Source organism: Gymnoscopelus microlampas, assembly GCF_963454915.1.
Source record: "Gymnoscopelus microlampas genome assembly, chromosome: 12".
In the NCBI taxonomy this organism is placed as follows: domain Eukaryota; kingdom Metazoa; phylum Chordata; class Actinopteri; order Myctophiformes; family Myctophidae; genus Gymnoscopelus; species Gymnoscopelus microlampas.
Window position 1 is genome coordinate 50,436,710 of NC_139949.1, and position 21,778 is coordinate 50,458,487.

Below are 21,778 nucleotides of genomic sequence, written 5' to 3' on the forward strand. Positions count from 1 at the left end.
ATACACTCAAGTAAATACTCAAGTATTAAAAAGTACAAATGACTAAGTACATTTTCTTTTGAAAATCAATGCATTAATGTGTTGAAATTTTGAGGGGGAAAAAAATCAGAAATGTTTAAACATAGAGAAAAAAGCTGATCTACAAGCTCACAACGCCTCACACGAAATAGGACTCAAGTGGTCCATTCATAATGTATTTTGTACGTTTGGGTCCCAAGAGTCCCTTCCTAGAAATGTACTGGAGTCAAAAGTACAATATTTATATATAAAATGTAGCTAAAGTCATCAGTTTGCAAAAATAAATAATACTTAATACTCAAGTAAATGTACTTAGTTACTGTGTACCACTGTAGATCGGATATATATCGGATATAAATAGCATTAATAAAATCACCATCTTAAAATGTTGATGTCCTCACAAGTATAGTAATACAAGTTAGACATGTATCTGAAATGAAGCAGTGACACTGTACAGAAACACACACGCGCACATGCACACACACACACACACACACACACACACACACACACACACACACACACACACACACACACACACACACACACACACACACACACACACACACACACACACACACACACACACCTGAAATAATACAGCTTGAATACATTGTACAGGAGCAGAGACGCACACATATGCACACACACACTTTCTGTGTGTGTGTGTGTGTGCATATGCATATTGTGCATAAGTGCGTGCGTGTGGTCCTGTTTAGCGAATTCACTCTGTATCATTTCAGCAGGTGTGTGTGTGTGTGTGTGTGTGTGTGTGTGTGTGTGTGTGTGTGTGTGTGTGTGTGTGTGTGTGTGTGTGTGTGTGTGTGTGTGTGTGTGTGTGTGTGTGTGTGTGTGTGTGGGTGGGGGTGGGTGGGTGGGTGTACAGTGTTCATTGTGTATCATTGCGAACGCGGAAGGAGCCTCCGCCCAAGTGGAGCTTACTATGAAAGTCTGCTCAGCTTGTGTGTGTCTGTGTGCAGTGCACTGCCTGGGTGCGGCCAACAGAGTGCGCCAGAGTGCAGCTACAGTCAAAACACACACACACACACACACACACAAAGTCTGTAAATATACAATATTTTCGAGCTGCGTTCGCTTCCAGCGTTCGCGCGTCTTACTTGTGTACCTATACTGTACCTCCTACATCTGACACACACACTGAGGAGTCACACCTAACCCTCCTCCTCTCTCTGACACAGAGACACTGAGGAGCCAATCCCGTTAAACGCAAACCCAGCATAGAGGGGTTCAGTGAGATTTCTACTTTCCCGGCTAAATGGGTTAAATTGCTTTTTTAAAAGCCATTTAAGCTATAACTAGGCTATAACTAGGCTAAGTTTGAACTTAGTGTGAGGTGGTGCAACTGGCTCCTGGGCACTAGGGACATAGGGCACTTGGACAACTGTTGGCTTCTTTTGTCATTAGGTGTGAAGACTCTTTTTGCACTCTCTTTTCTTTAAATCTTTTTACGTTTTTCTATCATTATTCTATTGTTGATATTACCTATGCTGCTGCATTGTCTGAAGGAAGACAAACCAAATTAAGTTTTACTCTTATGTACCTGTACACAAGATTAGCCCCATTTAGAACCTCTCCATCCGCTATATACAGCGGAGGGAGAGGTTCCGATTGGAGCTATACACAAGATGTAACAATAAAGTACAACCTTGAACCATGAACCTTGAACCACCCGCAGTCCTGCAATAGACCACTAGGTCTCCAGTTGTTAAAGTCCCTTTTCAATTCCTTCATTTCAGACCAGTTTCCTCAGAGCACCACAGGGAGAGATCTACGTTATCAAGAGAGATGGCCTCCAAAAGATCATTAACATGGTCAGAGGAACAGCGAGAGATGGACCAGAGACATGGACTGTTTGATGCAATGCTGCAACCTGTAGTAAAGTTGTACAGGATAGGTATGTAGTGTTTTATTTACAACCTGTAGTAAAGTTGTACAGGATAGGTATGTAGTGTTTTATTTACAGGTAGTTAAACCTACAGTATCTTTCTTATAACAAAGATATAATAATATATAATTTTCCTCTGTTATTATTTTAGAACGAAGAAAGTGAAGTTACAGCTAAATAAGCTAAAGAATGATTGATTGATTACTTTATTAACAAGATTGTTACTATAGCACATGTAGTACAGTCAGAAGTTATGATAAGTCATTATTCAATTGCTCCATTTCAGACCAGTGTGTGGAGTCCAGACTGCAGGTGAAGATGAACTCTCCAGACTCAGCCAGGGACATTTCTATTAAGAAGGAGGAACCTGAAGACCACCCACTCAGTAAGTTTCATGTGGTCATTATTTTTTTTCATATTTTCTCTCCTGTAAGTCACAATATCAAATGTACGCTATACAATAACAATGGTAAAAAAAATACCAGCACAAATGTCTAGACATACACAGCCACATCATAAAAATCTGTTTACTGACCTGTCCCTGTAGCTTCATAGGTGTATCAGGGTCAAGGGTATAAATGGTGGAAGGGTGGGGGTATAAATGGTGGTGGGGTGAACAGATAATGATGCTTGGTTGCATAAACATTGAAAACAGATGTGCTAATTTCACCTTATTCACTTTAGACCACACATGGGCAACATACGGCCCGGGGCCCTTTGACCATCTCAATCCGGCCCGCCAAGTCATATGCCATATGTTAATGGTTTTGAGACAAATTCATTTAACTCCAATTAATAGTAATTAATATTTGCCATTTGAGAACATCTGCATTCCTACATCTGTATGTACTCAAATGTTTTATGTTTTAATATAACAGTGAAACAGTCTGCCGTGAGTTCATATATAATGAATGCAATGTGATTGCAATGTGTTTTATCAGTGACCTATGGAGTGGTGCATATCATATAAGATAAGATACGGCATTGACGTCGATTGTTTTATGTAATCTTTTCATTGTAACCTCTTACAGAGTACACCAGAGTGATACAAAAAGATAAAGAAAGATCAACATTTTGTTGATGAACATTCTTGTCGTGAAAGCAAGGACCTTATTCTAAAGTAGTCTGGCATGTCTACCAAATTCATGCAGTTTTAACATCATTCAGCACTATGTGTTTCAAGTTTCAATTCAATTGTACAATGTGTGGCCCTTAACTCATTTTAGCGAAGTCAGTATGGCCCTCTGGAAATAAATGCTGCCCACCCCTGCTTTAGACCATGGGTTTTCAACTTGTGGTCTGTGGACCACTGGTGATCCGTGAAGGTATTGCATGTGGTCCCTGACCATGCATTTAGTAATGTAGGAAAGTGAAGATTTGTATTATATTTTATGTTATCGACCACTAGTTGAGAAACAGTATGATGTATGATGACGCATCAATGTTGTCAGTTACTTGGAAGTCGGATGTCAAGAACTTCCACAGAAATGTGAGTTCGAATTTCAAGGGAAACTGTACCCATACCGGTTTACCTGGTTGAGTCATCATTAGTAGGAAATGTGCCCATATCAATTGCATGTGCTTGCTCATACATATGTTGCAATGAATCAGTTAACATGAGTTCAATATGGACGGTTAAGAGAACAGAATAGGGGCAACCATGGGAAAGGAATGGATCAGTGGTTCTCAATCTTTTCTGAGCTCTGGACCACTAGCATATCTCAGTTAAATAATGACTGTTAAGGGCTTGATTTAATTCACCTCGAATTAACAAATTAAATTAAGGCCTTAACAGTCATTATTTAATTTCAAGCTTTCCCCCCCACACCAGGCCCATATCCCCCTCCCAACACAACAGTGGTCCCCAGGTTGATTCTTAGTCAGGGTGGTGGTGCCTGGTTCATAATCAGTTGAAAACCCATGCTTTAGTTTAGACCATTATGTGTATCAAAAGAGTCCATCTTTTGAGACATTTTTTCTTGTGTAATCTTGGATTAAGCGTGTTTTCTTCCCCAATACATCCCATAGTCTTTGCACCCAGTTGGGCTTAGGTCAATTTCCTTTACCTTCTTCAAATATTGTTGTTATTCTTGACACCACTAGGTCTCCAGTTATTAAAATCCCCTTTCAATTCCTTCATTTCAGACCAGTGTGTGGAGTCCAGACTGCAGCTGAAGATGAACTCTCCAGACTCAGCCAGGGACATTTCTATTAAGAAGGAGGAACCTGAAGACCACCCACTCCGTAAGTTTTATGTGCTCATTCTTTCTTTCATATTTTCTCTCCTGTAGGACCGTCACAATATCAAATTTTCACTATACAATAACAATGGTAAAACAAATACCAGCACAAATGTCTAGGCATACAGAGCCACATCATACAAATCTGTTGACATAGATTTGAAACTACGACCAACTACTTTAGAGGTGACACACTGTTCATACATACAGACAAATCCTGTTTGCTCCAGTCACACACTTGGAAAAGAAGGGTTGGCCGCGTGCATTTCCATTGAAATGCATTGGACCAAACGTCCCGATATGGCCAGATTTGGCGAGAACAGTCGCGTCTTGCGCCCACAATAAAACACACGCACGCACGCACGCACGCGCGCACACACACACACACACACACACCGAAAGACAGTGAGAGAGAGATAGACAGGGAGAGAGAGTAGATTGAAAAGTTATTATATCTTGTTTATTATAATTATTATTAGGGGGCCAAGCACACAGTGCTAAGGCATCCTTTTGTTTCTGCTGCTTTTATTATTATTCCGCCACAGACAGAGAGAGACACAAAGAGAGAGAGAGAGTTCTATTTAGCAATATTGTAACTGTTTACATTCATATCAATACATCTATTTGAAATGAATTGAATTGAGACACAGAGAGAGAGAGAGCAATAGAGTTCTAATGTGTTTTTTATGTGCAAACTTGTGACCAACGACTTTGCAAGCTAATTATATATTTTATGGGCTGATAGGTCCGATTTTAGATTTCTGAGGTGTAAGAGGGTGCAATTATGGTTTTCACCTATTCAGTGACAGGTATAGCAGGGGTCAAGGGCATTCCAAATCAGCTCCTCTAGCACGTTGTGTTACTGACCTGTCCCTGTGGCTTCATAGGTGTATCAGGGTCAAGGGTATAAATGGTGGAAGGGTGGGGGTATAATTGGTGGTGGGGTGAACAGATATTGACGCTTGGTTGCAGAAACATTGAAAACAGATGGGTTACTTTCACCTTATTCACTTTAGACCATTATTTGCATCAAAAGAGTCCATCTTTTGACGCATTTTTGTTGTTGTGTAATCTTGGATTAAGCATATTTTCTTCCCAATATCCTTTACCTTATTCAAATATTGTTGTTATTCTTGAGACCACCAGGTCTCCAGTTATTAAAGTCCTTATTCAATTCCTTCATTTCAGACCAGTGTGTGGAGTCCAGACTGCAGGTGAAGATGAACTCTCCAGACTCAGCCAGGGACATTTCTATTAAGAAGGAGGAACCTGAAGACCATCCACTCAGTAAGTTTTATGTGCTCATTCTTTCTTTCATGTTTTCTCTCCTGTAGGACTGTCACCGGCCCTATTTACATTTTAGGAATCCAGTATTCACTATCATGTTTTCTTTCTGCTCCTAGCCATCCTGCACATGGTTGTGTGTAAAGAGGAGGTTTCTCCTGAACAGGAGAGGAGCCCCAGTCTGCTCCAGGAGGAACCAGAGCCTCCACACATTAAAGAGGAACAGGAGGAGGAGATACTTCAAAGACCAGAGGAGCCTGTTGGGTCAATGTTGACATTACTAGCAGTGAAACATGAAGAGGAAGACGATGATAAAGACGTCTCTTCAAACTGCTCTGAAGTTGAACTTGACTCTGACACTGAAGTCACTGAAGACAGTGATGATTGGGAGGAGACCAGTGGAGGTTAGTCAGCTTTATACACAAGGACAGGGATAATGTGTGAGGAAAACTGGGAGTTGGCATGATGATTAATGGGGAGAAAAAAGAGGAAATAAAATAAAAAACATAAATATTTAGGAAGTCGTAGTGCTGTCACAGGGAAATTGGCATTCCAGGGAAATTGAAAGAGGAGCGCTCGCTTTTAGGCACAGGGCTTCGGCGCGAGGCGGGGCTTTTCGAGACAGGTTTTTTTACGCGAGGAGGAGGAGGCGCGAGACGGGGCTTTGATGCGAGGCCGACCTGGCTTTTGTTGTTCCCCCCACATAGCAACCAGGAAGCTACGCTAGGGGAACGCTGAACACGCGTTCACACGCACACGTGATAATAGTTATTGTCCATGACGGAGGCGTGCCGACTCAGCAGAGCTTGAGGCCGAGGAGGCGCGCCCTCGCCGACCGGCCGAAGGTCTGCTAGTCGAATCAGCGCCGTCCGAGTTGTGAACCGATAGGGACAGAATAGATCTTTTCATGGGTTACAGTCTATGGTTACCATCCAGTGTCCACGACGACACACATGTGTGCGTGTGTGCGTGTGCATGTGTGCACATGGCTTGCATTCATTGCCCTCTAGCGTTGGTTATACAGAATTGCCTGGGTGGGTGGTAAAAACAAGCGCTCCTTTTTCAATTTCCATGGAATGCCAATTTCCCTGTAACAGTGCTACCAACAAGGGACTTGTTTGATGATGGAAGCTTTACATGTATTTTTGCTAACCATTTTGAATCTCTCTCTCTCTCTCTCTCTCTTTCTCTCTCTCTCTCTCTCTCTCTCTCTCTCTCTCTCAGGGGTGATGTCCCACTCTTCCCAGACTCAGGCCTTCTCTTGTTCTAAGTGTCCATCCACCTTCACGTCTCAGGTCCTCCGCCATAAACACATCAAGAGGAGCCACAATGACCTCTTGCAACAAAGAGAAAAAACGTTCCATTGTAAACTCTGTAACAAGAGTTTCAATTACTCGCGTAACCTCAAGAGACACCAGCGTATCCACACTGGAGGAAAAAAGTTCCACTGTAAACATTGTAAAATGAGTTTCAATGAGTCGGGTCACCTGAAGTCTCACCAGCTTACTCACACTGAAGAAAAACGTTTTTATTGTAAATATTGTGACAAGAGTTTTAGTAGCTCCAGTAACTTGAGGAAACACCAGCGTATCCACACTGGAGAAAAACCTTTCAACTGTAAACACTGTGACAAAAGTTTCTCTCGTTCATGTGACCTGATGACACACCTGCGTGTCCACACTGGCGAAAGACCTTTCCGCTGTGAATACTGTAACAAAGATTTCTTGTGTTCAAAGAATTTGAAGGGACACCTGCGTGTCCACACTGGAGAAAGACCTTTCCACTGTGATTATTGTGGGAAAGGTTTCTCGCATTCAAGTAATCTGAGTAGACATCTGTGTGTCCACACCAGAGAAAAACCTGTCCAGACCAAAAAAAAACCTTACGAATGTAAACATTGCGACAAGAGTTACAGCTATGCATGTGACCTAAAGAAACACCAGCGTGTCCACACTGGAGAAAAACCTTTCCATTGTAAACATTGTGACAAGAGTTTCAGTCGGTCAGGTGACCTAAAGAAACACCAGCGTAGCCACACTGGAGAAAAACCTTTCCATTGTAAACATTGTGACAAGAGTTTCAATCAGTCAGGTGACCTGAAGACACACCAGCGTGTCCACACTGGAGAAAAACCTTTCCATTGTAAACATTGTGACAAGAGTTTCAATCGGTCAGGTGACCTAAAGAAACACCAGCGTATCCACACTGGAGAAAAACCTTTCCATTGTAAACATTGTGACAAGAGTTTCAGTCAGTCATATGACCTGAAGACACACCAGCGTGTCCACACTGGAGAAAAACCTTTTCATTGTAAACATTGTGACAAGAGTTTCAGTCGGTCAGGCGCCCTGACAAGACACGAGCGCATCCACACTGGAGAAAGACCTTTCCAATGTATGCAGTGTAAAAAGAGATTCAATGAGTCAAGCTCTCTCAAGAAACACCAGCGTATCCACACTGGAGAAAAACCTTTCCATTGTAAACATTGTGACAAGAGTTTCAGTCGGTCATATGATCTGAAGACACACGAGCGTGTCCACACTGGAGAAAAACCTTTCCAATTGTAAACATTGTCACAAGAGTTTCTTTCAGTCAAGTCATCTGAAGACACACCAGCGTATCCACACTGGAGAAAAACCTTTCCACTGTAAACAATGCGACAAGAGTTTCAGCTGGTCAAGTACTCTTGAGACACACCAGCGTATCCACATTAGAGAAAACTTTCCATTGTAAACATTGTCACAACAGTTTCAGACAGTTAAATGACATGAAGAGACACAAGCGGATCCACTCTGGAATAAACTCTTGTCACAGTGTTAACAGTGTGAGAAGAGTTTGAGTCAGGTAAGTGCTCTAAAGATGTCAGTGCATTCACACCAAGGGGGAGAAAAAAAAAGTTCCACTATAAATCAGCTCATTGGGAGGATCAAATTAAACGGCTGCATGTTGTCAGGGAGTTGGATAGACAAGCAAAAATATTTTGGAGATTTATAATGCTCCTGTCAATAGAAGTTTCCTTTAGGACTCATCTTGTGGAGTCATGCTTCCATCTCTTTTGTTTTTCTTATTTTAAAACATTAATACAATCAGTTTAGTGTTAACAGTAACTTTTTTCTTTCTTCTTTTACTTAAAGGTATTCCAAATTATTTGGTGTTATTTATTTATTTATATTAAATGACTATGTAAACCATATTGATTGTATAAGGTAGGACTGTTTCTCCAGAATTTGAGCTTGATATCATGATTTGATGTCATTGTGCTGTATGCTATTACATGCTCAATGAATTGGGCACCATTTCAATTACCTTTCTTATTTAATATCAGTTAACTGAGGCAAAAATACTTTGCATGTATGTTTTATGAATTATGACATAAATTGTTACACTTAAATGAAAAAGTTAGATCCTTATTAAGTTATGTTACATTATTAAATTGTGATGTGAATCTGAATCAGAATTGGCTTTATTGTCACATAACAGGTTTACACTACAGAAATAAAAAAGGTGGGTGAAATTAGATTTTGTGCAAGTTCTGTAAGATATAAAGGTCCGTGAGCATAGCAGCAGATGTATAATGTACATGATATATACTATGGCGTGGACGTTAAGGTCTGTTAAGTATGTCAATTAAACCATTTCAATAATTTTAATTATATGCTGGTTAACTGACGGATGTATTTTTTTATGATTCATGATTAATAATTACAGCTAATGTAATGACTATGATCACTATTAAGTTGCATTACATGATTAAGAGTGTGATGTGATAGCAAATTAAAGCCTGTGCAAAGCCATACAGCACACACACATATGTTTAAGATGTTTAATTACTATGCAATACATCTAATGGATTATTATCAGGAAAGTGAAATATAAGCTATAAGCTATGATCTCTTAACATTACTATTTGGGATGTGTGGAAGAATTTAGTCTGCAGGCACAATTCAACTTTAGTGTCACATGATCATGTCACATGATTACAGACGTAAAAGAGTGGGTGAGATTTTTTTGCACAAGCTCTCAACATCTACAGTTACAGGAAGAGTTAAAATAGAGAAAGAATATAGAAGAAAGAAACAAGTAAAACAAAAAAGACTAATCAGGAAGCAACTGTATGCATCTCTAGAAGTATACTGTTGACCAGTGACTCCAGGAAACAACACTGATGATGTGTCCAAGTTTGTGCATCAGTAGATGTTTTGTTAACTGAAATACTCTGGGAGTACCAGTGACCAATGGGTGACGACCACAAAGAGCGTGGTGACATCTAAAGAGACAGAGGACGGCCGGAGAGACACTAACCTGGGGTGGTGTAGGGCTTTCACCAACTAGTATAGCCACTAGCCGACCTTGTTGGTAATAGTCAAATAGTTGAATAGTTTTATTTCGTTGTTTTAATGCCATAGTAATGGCCCATTACTATTATCCTCCTGCCTTTATTTTTTTTAAATCAAAATGGGAACAAAAGTATGCCCAATAATAGCCTATTATTGGGCAATAACCCCCTTTTGAGGATCCTTGGAGAAGCTGCTGTGCTGCTGCACCAGAAGCACTTCCCTTAAAACGGCATGAAAATAAAGGCAGGAGGATATTATTAATAGTAATGGCATTAAAACAATGGATTTTTTTGAATACACACATGTAACATTCAAGAGGGTTCAAGACATTCAAGAACGCTCAGAAGTCACTTCTGGTCAGACGCGGGAGGAGCCAGGCCCGGAGGCAACCCACAGTGACCAGAGCCTCCAGCCTTGGTCGAGACGCCTGGAGGAGGGTGCTTGTTGCAAGACCCGAAACAACCAGTGGCTCAGGAAGCAACGCTGATGATGTGTCCAAGTTTGTGCATCAATAGATGTTTTGTGAACCTATATAACATTTGTTAATATACCAACAGAGCCATACCTGCAGACAGGACTGATGAAATAGGATGGTGGGTGTGTTTTTATACCTTCTTGTGGCCCTAGATCTTGGCACACAATAATATGAAATCTCATGATTAGTTACACCATTTTAGGTCAGCCTGACCCATTGCAATTCATCCATTACAATCAACCTATCTTACTGAACTGTTTCCTTTTCCCCAGAACATTCTGGTACAATAACCACTCATAACTATTTGGAACACATTGCTTGTGATAATCTTACTGTGTCACAGTCTGAATATACCATACAGTCTGAATTTATTATAGACATATTGATATAGTTACATAGTTTGAAAATGATATGGGTAATAACATGTTTAATACAAGGTATATGTTGCATCCTGTAACATGGTATATATTAGTTTATGTTGTATCCTGCATTTCTATGAGACATGATCAGACCTGTGCAGCATCAATGTGCACTGATGAAAGCTGTGATGGATGTAGGGCTGCAACTATCCATGACTATCTAAACAATTCATCTATAGATTACTTTTCTGATTAATCTAATAATTAGGAGCTGTTTTTTTCTTTATGTTTTTACTTCTCAACAAATTGATTGACAACATCAGTCCTATGTCTGTGTTGTGTAAGACATGTTAAAATAGCTGATCTACACGCTCAAAACGCATCGCACGGTAATGTGTCGAGAGCTTGTAGATCTGCTATTTTCAATATTTTTGCTTTTGATTATTAATCGGTTAATTTATCAAATTAATGATTAACAACATTTTTTTTATAATTTGAGTTGATTAGTTGGATGAACTGCTTTACTCCTAGATGGATGTTCTCTTGTCTACAGGTCAGGAAGGTCACATAGTACTGTTACTATATAAACAATGGACAGTACCCGAGACCAACAGCAGGGGGCATCAATACACCAACTGGCGTCTAGACAAAGTGTTCGTCAGAAGAAGAACATACCCACAATGCAGTAGTGAAAACAACATGGTGTGTTGACTGACTGTTGTTGACACTTTAAAATACCATAGATTTATATAAAAGTAAAATACAAAGAAAAGTAAAACGTGTCGTCGTTAAGCAGCAGGAGGACGTTTGTTAGCAGCTCAACCACTGAAACACAGCAGGTAAAGATCAACTCGTTATGTTGTTTCATCTATTTATAACATTTAAGATGAACGGATCACGTCTTGTTTCATCTATTTGTCTTTATTAACTCATTTAAGTTTGAACATAAATCTTAGTCTTAGCTGTTAGGTTGTTATGAAGTGATCATAAACACAAACAACAGCTCCATAGTAGCCTTAGATAAAGACTCTCGTAGATGTATTTGATCGATTTAGACTTTTTTTTAGTAGTCTTAGTGCCCCCACCCCCCAGATTGTCCTGGAATGTCACCAGTAAAGCCTGTATTTCTTCAAACATGTACAAATGTAAAATATAAGGTGATTTCCCGCTTGCCCCAAATGTTAACTGTGTGTCCGTCGTGTTTGTGTAATGTATTAGTCCATATTCTTTAACAAAGAAGTGTTTTAATCCCCTTTGTTGACGATTCTGTCGGAAGTTATCAATGGGCGTCAGTGAGGGGGCGCATTTGGTGAAAGCCGGTATTACACTCGATGCTAGTACAGCCTCATCTATCCTAGTCCAGCCTTATCAGTCCTAGCATAGCCTGGTACCCCCTCCCCTATTATGTTCTCCCACCAGGCTGGACTAGGCTAGACCTGGGTGTACTAGGTTTTACTGTACTAGTCTCAGCTGGGCTCTAATGGTCTGCTTTCAGCTCTAGCAGCCTTTGCTAGGCTTTACTGGGCTCTATTAGGCTATAGAAGGCAGTACTTTACTTTGGCCTACAAATGTTCATGCAAAACTATTTCTCGTGCACACACAAGCTATTACCCGTGTACACAGTGGTTAGTCCCTATGGGTTGAGGATCTACAGGGCGGACAAGAGCCTAGTACAGCCTAATAGAGCCTATTAGAGTCTAGTACAGCCTATTACAACTTAGTCTAGCCTAGTCCGGCCTGTTCCATGCTAGTATAGCCTATACCACCCTCCCCTAGTCTGTTCTCCCAAAAGGCTGGACTAGTCTTGGATGTACTAGGCTGTACAGTACTCTACTGGTCTCTAATAGGCTTTTTAGCGGCTCTAGCCGCTCTATACCTGACTTTGTCTGTGTGCGTCAACGTTCTGATTGGTCAGGTGCGTCAACAAAGTGATTGGTCAAGCTTCACGCGACACATGGCTATAAACACATTATAAACACATATCGATGACAAAATGTATCAAAGGCACCGCTACCTTCACACAGGGTGTGATTTTTTAATCTCTAGTAGGCTTTGCTAGGCTGTACTAGGCTATATTAGGCTGTACAAGGCAGATCTGTACTATGGTCTACAAAGGTTCATGCAAAGCTATTGCTCGTGCACACACAAGCTATGGCCTGTGTACACAGTGGTTAGTCCCTATGGTCTGAGTATCTACAGGGCTGACAAGGGACTAGTAAAGCCTAATAGAGAGTATTAGAGTCTAGTACAACCTAGTACAACCTACTCTAGCCTAGTCCAACCTGTTCCATGCTAGTATAGCCTATAGAAATGATTTCATGTGCATGCCATAAGCAATGCACAACACTTTGTTGCAAATGCCGGAAATCTGCGTTACAATGCACAGCCACGTGTGCATGTCAGCAACGGAGTGATGATCAACCTCCTTGTATGAATGTGGTCTAGTGTCTAGACTTTCGTTCAACAATGGCCAATACAGTATCTTTAGAGTACTAAACCGTTATCTGTTATGGGGGCCGCTATTTTGCATATTTCGGAGTAGGCTGATTATTATATTATATTATATTATCATATTATATTACTTACAAATTCTTTACTCACATTGTAGAAACTGTAGACACTTCATTTGTCAATTTTGCTTGCCTGGCCACAGAGTTATTGAAGATAAAAAGGTGCGAATTTGCCAATTTGGCATCTATTCAGATACGCAGATTAGAAGGTCAAAAACTAAACATTTAGCATGGGGAAAAAGTATGTATTTTAGATGTCCTAAGGATGGCAAAAATACAGATAATTAGGAACAAAATAAGGGGGATGCACCTTTTGCACAGTTTGAGTACTACGGTACATCATTTTATGTAATGGTGGCCTCTAATTTGCATATTTATTTACATTTATTTACATTTATTACATTACAAATATCTTCCACACATTGTATGACCCTCAGAACATAAATATATACACTTTATTTGTCAGATTTGCTTGCTTTGTTATAGAGTTGTTTAAGAAATACTTCAAAATCGGCAGCCATTTTGATATGCAAATTAGGAGGTTAAGCACTAAGAATTTTGCTTGGGAACCGTGTTTTTCTGATTCAGCACCCTTGAATTATGTAAAATGGCCTTGTTCCCGACTTTTACCCCCAAATGCCTCTAACAATCACATATTTCAGAAATCCCACCGGTCTCTTGGTCTAACAGGTCCGTTAATGAAAGTCCTTGCGGACTTGTTTCCAATGAGGGCCTTGGTATTCAATTCATGGACATGTATAGTGGCACCACAGTTCAATATCAATACAAAGAATACAGAAAAAGATAAAACATTGTGTAAATTCATTTACGTAAAAAATATGGGCATAAACAGCTTAGTGAATAGTGCCCAATATGTCTCATCGGGATTCATCATTATTCAATACCTTGTAGATTTGCTATTTTCAGATCACCTACGTATTATAGGTTTAAACTGGTTGCACTGATTTTTTTGCTGTACATTTTGCTGGGGCCCCCTCAAGGACCCCTGGGGGTCCCCGTACCTCAGTTTTAGAACCACTGTTCTAGACCCTTTGGTAAACAACTGTGCAGAGCCATGGGCTGTCCTTTCATGAGGAGGGAGGGTGGGGACTAGGATAAGTGGGTGGTCAGCGTGTGTCGTTGTCCTATCCAATCGTGGCAACGCCCCCTTCTGTGATGCAGTAGGAACCACATGGTTCCGTGGCGTGCAACGCTAAACATTGGATTTACAATCCCAGCGCCTCTGGATTGAATCCCTCTCCCGCTGTTGTTTATTTATCTAATCTAAAATGTGTCGCAAATTATGTTATTAGGATTAAGGTTATGTTTAGGCATAGTTTTTGTCGCCCCCCGCGAAGCGGACCACTCGGCCCACTTGGTGAGAACAGACTACAGCCCCTAATATGAAGTGAGGAAGTAGTTAGGCAAAAACAATGTTACAACGACACATAGGCGCGCTGTCTCTAGTGGCTCTACGTCCACTAGAGCCGACTCAGCGCCGTTCGAGTCATGTACCGATAGGGACAGAATCGTAATTTAGCCTCCCCCCAGGTAGTGCCAGCGCTGAGCACTATTTTCCACCACAGAGGAAAGCCGGCCAGTGCTATCCTCTTGGAATGAGACACAGTGACTAGGGGCGAAGCAGTTCTGCGTGCGTCACAGAAGGGGGCGTTGCCAAGCTACTGCGATCAGGTAGGAAAACGACACGCGGGAGGGGGAGGGACTGGGTCAGGTGGGTGGTGCTAAGGTGTCCACATACAAATATAATTTTAAAGTTCTGTGAGGACTGAACCAGACCAACACTCGGCGACAGTATTTGCGAAGGCCTCTCAGGGCGTTTTATTTCAATAAATGGCACAGTGGAAGGGGGGAAACCCCTGCTGCCATGGAGGTGAAGACATTTTAAATAAACAAACACAACTTCTTCCCCTTTGTGGCTCTGTTTCATAATTGTCCTAATCTCTCAAGAACAGATTCAGAGCTACGCTACTGAATCTGTCAAGAGCCCCGTTCAGAACGTGTGTGCGTTAGCTTACAAGTGGGCGTGCCTTCAGATCAGGAAGCAGACCACGCTTGACCCAATCAAATGTAGTGGCCGGGATTTACTGCGCTCCACCAGAAGTGGAGCGCTGAGGGCAGGCCAAAACCCCGGTTTCCTTGCGCACGGGTGCTCCATTCAGCTCGTCCCAGATCCAAGTGAAAGAGTAAAAAACAGCAGAGGGCACTGTTTTTCCTTTTTATTGGGCGATGGGTTCCCAGATTGTAATTTTCCATACGTTTCTCCTTCACGCCCACTGCGTGGGGTTTCAGTCCATGAACATTTCCATAAGTCAGTGTTGGGTCCTATGTTGCCTAGAACAGAAATACTATAATTAGACTCCATGTTAACACACCAAATAATGAAGAGGAGAATGAGTGGGGAGGTTCACTTACCGCCTCTGCACCTGTCTGGTAAACGTGGAGCGTCAGGCCACACTGAGGCAGAGACGGTGCTTTTGTTCTGCTGGTACGCTCCCCAGCTGGGAAACGCAGGTGCGCTCAAATCAGGTTGATTCCATTGGTGGATTGGCAGGTAGCGTCCCGCGATGACGCAGCCCAGCTTGGGTCGCTGCCCCACTGACTCCCTGTTGAGGTGCTTACCTGACAGGCGGTTGCTTAGCGACACTCCACAGTTTACTGTACAAGTTTTGGAAAAACATTCTTTCTCCTTATATTATATTGATACCCAATGATCATGTTTTAGGGGAAGTAGAACCATAGAACCCTAAAGTCCTTATTCAATTCCTTCATTTCAGACCAGTGTGTGGAGTCCAGACTGCAGGTGAAGATGAACTCTCCAGACTCAGTCAGGGACATTTCTATTAAACAGGAACCTGAAGATCACCAGCACCTCAGTAAGTTTAATGTTCTCTCTCTTTCTTTCATTCTTTCTGTTTTATTGTAGAGCTGTCGCAATATGCATTTCTTACTATGCAATAATCATGACAAAATATATCATGATAATATCCCGATGATTAAACAAATTGGTTGTGTTGTCTTGCGGTGCACACACCATAAGCACCGGAAGGCGGGGGTCAGAAGGGCCCGGACGTCCCCCCACTATTTAGCAATCGACTTGTCGATCTCGCCGACCGCTGGTCTATTTATTTTTATTTGTTTTCCCCACCGGCGCTGGTCTAGCACCCCACTGTTCCCATTTTGTTGCGCTATCGTTGTTGTGCATTGACTCCATCGTTGCCTCTCGCCGCAATTACCGTTCTGTTACTGGCTATGTGTGCTACGTTGCTCTCTCATCGATCAACTAGGTGCCAGACAAGCTAATACACAACAAATCGTTGTTCTTTGTATTCTGCCTGTGGGTGTGAAAGAAGCAGATGCCCGTGGGGCTCGGGCTGCAAGAATCAAATGCTGCTATGATACTGACTGACCAGGGATCAGATTACTGCAGCTCAATATAGGCTATGGGAACAAAGTTGTTCCTCCGTCAGTTAAAGTGAGAGCAGAGAGCGCACGCACAAAGCACATCAAACCTCCGTGGAATCAAAGTGCACCGTGGCGGTGTTCACTCTCCATTCCGACATCTCACCACTCCGACTAGTGGCTTCCGCGTGCGGTTAGGGTTAGGGTTAGGGTTAGGTATAGGGTTCGTCAACGTCGGAAAGGCGACATGTCGGAAAGGAGAAATGCACCCCACCGTGGCATGTGTGATCATGGATTCCTTATTCATCCAAGTGAATGTCTCTTCTTGTCTCTTCTTGTCTCTTATTGTAGGCTGCTACAGCTAGACTACATTTCATATTTCATCTTGCCTTTAGCATCTCCAAATATTATTGTTATTCTTGACACCACTAGGTCTCCAGTTATTAAAGTCCTTATTCAATTGCTTCATTTCAGACCAGTGTGTGGAGTCCAGACTGCAGGTGAAGATGAACTCTCCAGACTCAGCCAGGGACATTTCTATTAAACAGGAGGAACCTGAAGACCATCCACACCTCAGTAAGTATTGTCACAATACGAGAATCTTGGCAAAAAATATAATGACAATGATAATATCTGGATATGCATACAGTAGCCATCATTAAATATCACTCAATATTCTTTTTTTGTTTTATTCTCATTACAATATCCAAAAGCACGTCCTCTTTTTCACAAATGCAATACAAAAGAAAAACTGCAACAAATTGAAAATGTTTCTACAGAGTGGCCGTAGACCAAAGCATCTAGAACAGGGTTTGTCTGTCACACAGCTCAAGCCGCTAAGTGCATGACGTCATGAAACAGAAGCACATGAAAGCCTGACATGCCTGGTAAAAGTTTGGTAGTAGGTGAAAACTATGAAAACTAATTTCATGGTGTAACATAATCTGTAACAGATCTTTGAGAAGCTTTTTAGAAGCTTCTTGATTTGAGCTGTAACCACTTCAACCCTGTGGCTCTGTGGTCATAATGGGGACATAGTTGACAATAGATGCCAAAAAATATATAAATGTATAATTGTTGAGAATTTTTCCAATCTGAATCACTTCCTGTCAAACAAAACAAAATAACATAATATGTACATAATATACATAATATAGGTAGCCTTATGAACTAATTATTCCAGAGCCATGTGGCCCATAGGGCAGGAGTTTATCTCCTGTTTCTGTGGCGTGAGGTGGCTTGATGTACAAGTATATCCTCCTCCAGCCATGATGTACACAGTCTTACCCCAATCCAACTCTTGATGCTGAGTGTCAAGCGGGGAGACATTGCGTCCTATTTATAGTCTTTGGTATGACCCGGCCGGGGTATTGAACCCTGACCTCCCAATCTCAGGGCGGACACTTTAACCATGCCAATTAGCTGGGTTTTCTAATCGGTGGGTACTAACCAATTTTAACTTATTATATTAAACACTTGTCGTAGTCTTTCAAACAGCTATGATTCATCAGCCTATGCTAGATACTAGAGGACAGTGTCACTCAATCTGAACAAAAAAGATGGCCAAATGGTGCGTTTGTTGATTATGTCATAAACAGTACATTAAATGTTTCCAAAAACATTTGAGGTGAGAAATAGACAATGCAGTAACATACACTTGATTCAGCACTGCCTTGAAAATGGGTGAAGTAGTCCTTTAAGTGGTTAACAACATTCAAATAAGTATATCTTCTTCAACTATTTCCAGATTTCAGTGCATGGCACGTAATTTGAAAGCTTACAGTCTGCACTTTAATAACATGTAAAAAAAATAAATATATAATGACCATGACTTGCTTGACCTATTGGCAGCATGCACAAGAAATGTGGCGCTGATCGGTACAGTGGTTTGTGAAATTAGCCCCAGACACACAGACAGATTCACAGACTCATTTCTAGACATACTGTACAGGGCCTGGTCATGAAAATAAGTGTACATACATTTTAAACTACGACCCATTAACTTTCACCAGACATGTGAAGCTTTTGTGTTTGGAGGTGCTTCTGTTTCATAACGTCATGCACTTAGTGGCATGAGCTATGATTGGTCTACTTTGGAGGTGACATACATACATACTGTATATGCAGACAAATCCAGTTGTATATAGCCTGGCCTACAGCCTCACTTACTCCCAAATTAGAGCTCACATATTAATTGATTGATTGATTTAATACTTTATCAGTCAAACAAGGTAAACAGCATGGAGGTACAGTATAACATTTAGGCTAAAAGGATAACACAAAAAACACATTTTAATAATTCAAATTAGATATTTGTTCTATCACCCTAATTCATTTGTTGGGTAATATAACTAAATATATAGATTCAGGTTACTTTTTAAAATATGTATGTTGCTATAATCTTGCTAACACTTTCGAGCCTGCTTTAGAGTTTCCAGAACCACCTGTAACAACCTGTACTTATTTAGTAACTGTTTTGTCAGTCTTAGTAGGTAATAGCTATGTACATGGAAGATAGAGCAATAGATATACATTTTAGGTGTTCACTATCATGTTATTTTTCTGCTCCTAGCCATCCTGCACATGGTTGTGTGTAAAGAGGAGGATTCTCCTGAACAGAAGAGGAGCCCCAGTCTGCTCCAGGAGGAACCAGAGCCTCCACACATTAAAGAGGAACAGGAGGAGATACTTCAAAGACCAGAGGAGCCTGATGGATCAATGTTGACATTACTAGCAGTGAAAAGTGAAGTTTATGATGAACACATCTCTTCACACTGCTCTGAAGTTGAAGTTGAACTTGAATCTGACACTGAAGTCACTGAAGACGGTGATGATTGGGGGGAGACAAGTGGAGGTGTCCACACTGGAGAAAAACCTTTCCTCTGTAAACTGTGTAACAAGAGTTTCAGCCGTTCATCTAACCTGAAGCGACACCAGCGTGTCCACACTGGAGAAAAACCTTTCCACTGTAAACAGTGTGATAAGAGTTTCAGTCAGTCAGGTGACCTGAATGCACACCAGCTTGTTCACACTGGAGAAAAACCTTTCCATTGTGAACATTGTGACAATAGTTTCATTCAGTCATCTGACCTGAAGAAACACCAGCGTATCCACACTGGAGATAAACCTTTCCATTGTAAACATTGTGACAAGAGTTTCTTTCAGTCAGGTCATCTGAAGACACACCAGAGTGTCCACACTGGAGAAAAGCCTTTCCATTGTAAATATTGTGACCAGAGTTTCACTCAGTCAGGCGCCCTGACAAGACACGAGCGCATCCACACTGGAGAAAGACCTTTCCAATGTATGCAGTGTAAAAAGAGATTCAATGAGTCAAGCTCTCTCAAGAAACACCAGCGTATCCACACTGGAGAAAAACCTTTCCATTGTAAACATTGTGACAAGAGTTTCTTTCAGTCAAGTCATCTGAAGACACACCAGCGTATCCACACTGGAGAAAAACCTTTCCATTGTGAACATTGTGACAATAGTTTCATTCAGTCATCTGACCTGAAGACACACCAGCGTATCCACACTGGAGAAAAACCTTTCCATTGTAAACATTGTGACAAGAGTTTCAGTCAGTCAGGTCAGCTGAAGACACACCAGAGTGTCCACACTGGAGAAAAGCCTTTCCATTGTAAATATTGTGACCAGAGTTTCACTCAGTCAGGCGGCCTGACAAGACACGAGCGCATCCACACTGGAGAAAGACCTTTCCAATGCATGCAGTGTAAAAAGAGATTCAATGAGTCAAGCTCTCTCAAGAAACACCAGCGTATCCACACTGGAGAAAAACCTTTCCATTGTAAACACTGTGACAAGAGTTTCAGTCGGTCATATGATCTGAAGACACACCAGCGTATCCACACTGGAGAAAAACCTTTCCACTGTAAACAATGTGACAAGAGTTTCAGCTGGTCAAATTCTCTTGAGACACACCAGCGTATCCACATTAGAGAAAAACTTTCCATTGTAAACATTGTCACAACAGTTTCAGACAGTTAAATGACATGAAGAGACACCAGCGCATCCACTCTGGAATAAACTCTTGTCACAGTGTTAACAGTGTGAGAAGATTTTCAGTCACTTAAGTGCTCTAAAAAGATATCAGTGCATTCACACCAAGGGGGAGAAAAAACAACGTTCCACTATAAATCAGCTCATTGGGAGGATCAAATTAAACGGCTGCATGTTGTCAGGGAGTTGGATAGACAAGCAAAAATATTTTGGAGATTTATAATGCTCCTGTCAATAGAAGTTTCCTTTAGGACTCATCTTGTGGAGTCATGCTCCATCTCTTTTGTTTTTCTTATTTTAAAACATTAATACAATCAGTTTAGTGTTAACAGTAACTTTTTTCTTTCTTCTTTTACTTAAAGGTATTCCAAATTATTGTGGTGTTATTTATTTATATTAAATGACTATGTAAACCATATTGATTGTATAAGGTAGGACTGTTTCTCCAGAATTTGAGCTTGATATCATGATTTGAAGTCATTGTGTTGTGTGCTATTACATGCTCAATGAATTGGGCACCATTTCAATTACCTTTCTTATTTAATATCTGTTAACTGAGGCAAAAATACTTTGCATGTATGTTTTATGAATTATGACAGTAATTGTTACACTTAAATGAAAAAGTTAGATCATTATTAAGTTGTATTACATTATTAAATTGTGATGTGAATCTGAATCAGAATTGGCTTTATTGTCACATAACAGGTTTACACTACAGAAATAAAAAAGTGGGTGAAATTAGATTTTGTGCAAGTTCTGTAAGATATAAAGGTCCGTGAGCATAGCAGCAGATGTATAATGTACATGATATATACTATGGCGTGGACGTTAAGGTCTGTTAAGTATGTCAATTAAACCATTTCAATAATTTTAATTATATGCTGGTTAACTGACGGATGTATTGTTTTTATGATTCATTTTTAATAATTACAACTAATGTAATGACTCTGATCACTATTAAGTTGCATTACATGATTAAGAGTGTGATGTGATAGCAAATTAAAGCCTGTGCAAAGCCATACAGCACACACACATATGTTTAAGATGTTTAATTACTATGCAATACGTCTAATGGATTATTATCAGGAAAGTGAAATATAAGCTATGATCTCTTAACATTACTATTTGGGATGTGTGGAAGAATTTAGTCTGCAGGCACAATTCAACTTTAGTGTCACATGATCACGTCACATGATTACAGACGTAAAA

The 21,778-nt window shown here is 40.8% G+C and overlaps 3 protein-coding genes across 3 annotated transcripts in view; 1 reads left to right on the forward strand and 2 right to left on the reverse strand.

Annotated features, from left to right (window-relative positions):
* Positions 1-10,300, forward strand: part of LOC311056752 (uncharacterized protein) — a gene marked incomplete at its 3' end in the record, with an annotated part of 36,420 nt that extends 26,120 nt beyond the window's left edge. Inside the window, exons 5-9 of the mRNA XM_084073558.1 lie at positions 4,070-4,168; positions 5,353-5,451; positions 5,568-5,852; positions 6,673-6,867; positions 10,104-10,300. Coding sequence (XP_083929684.1) covers positions 4,070-4,168; positions 5,353-5,451; positions 5,568-5,852; positions 6,673-6,867; positions 10,104-10,300 — 875 coding nt within the window. The remainder of the gene's footprint in view (positions 1-4,069; positions 4,169-5,352; positions 5,452-5,567; positions 5,853-6,672; positions 6,868-10,103) is intronic.
* LOC311057417 (uncharacterized protein) overlaps positions 1-21,778 on the reverse strand; it is a gene marked incomplete at its 3' end in the record, with an annotated part of 440,186 nt that overhangs the window by 317,221 nt on the left and 101,187 nt on the right. The gene's annotated exons all lie outside the window — the stretch shown is intronic.
* The window catches only part of LOC311057874 (uncharacterized protein), a 258,441-nt gene that overhangs the window by 150,069 nt on the left and 86,594 nt on the right, over positions 1-21,778 (reverse strand). The window lies entirely within an intron of this gene.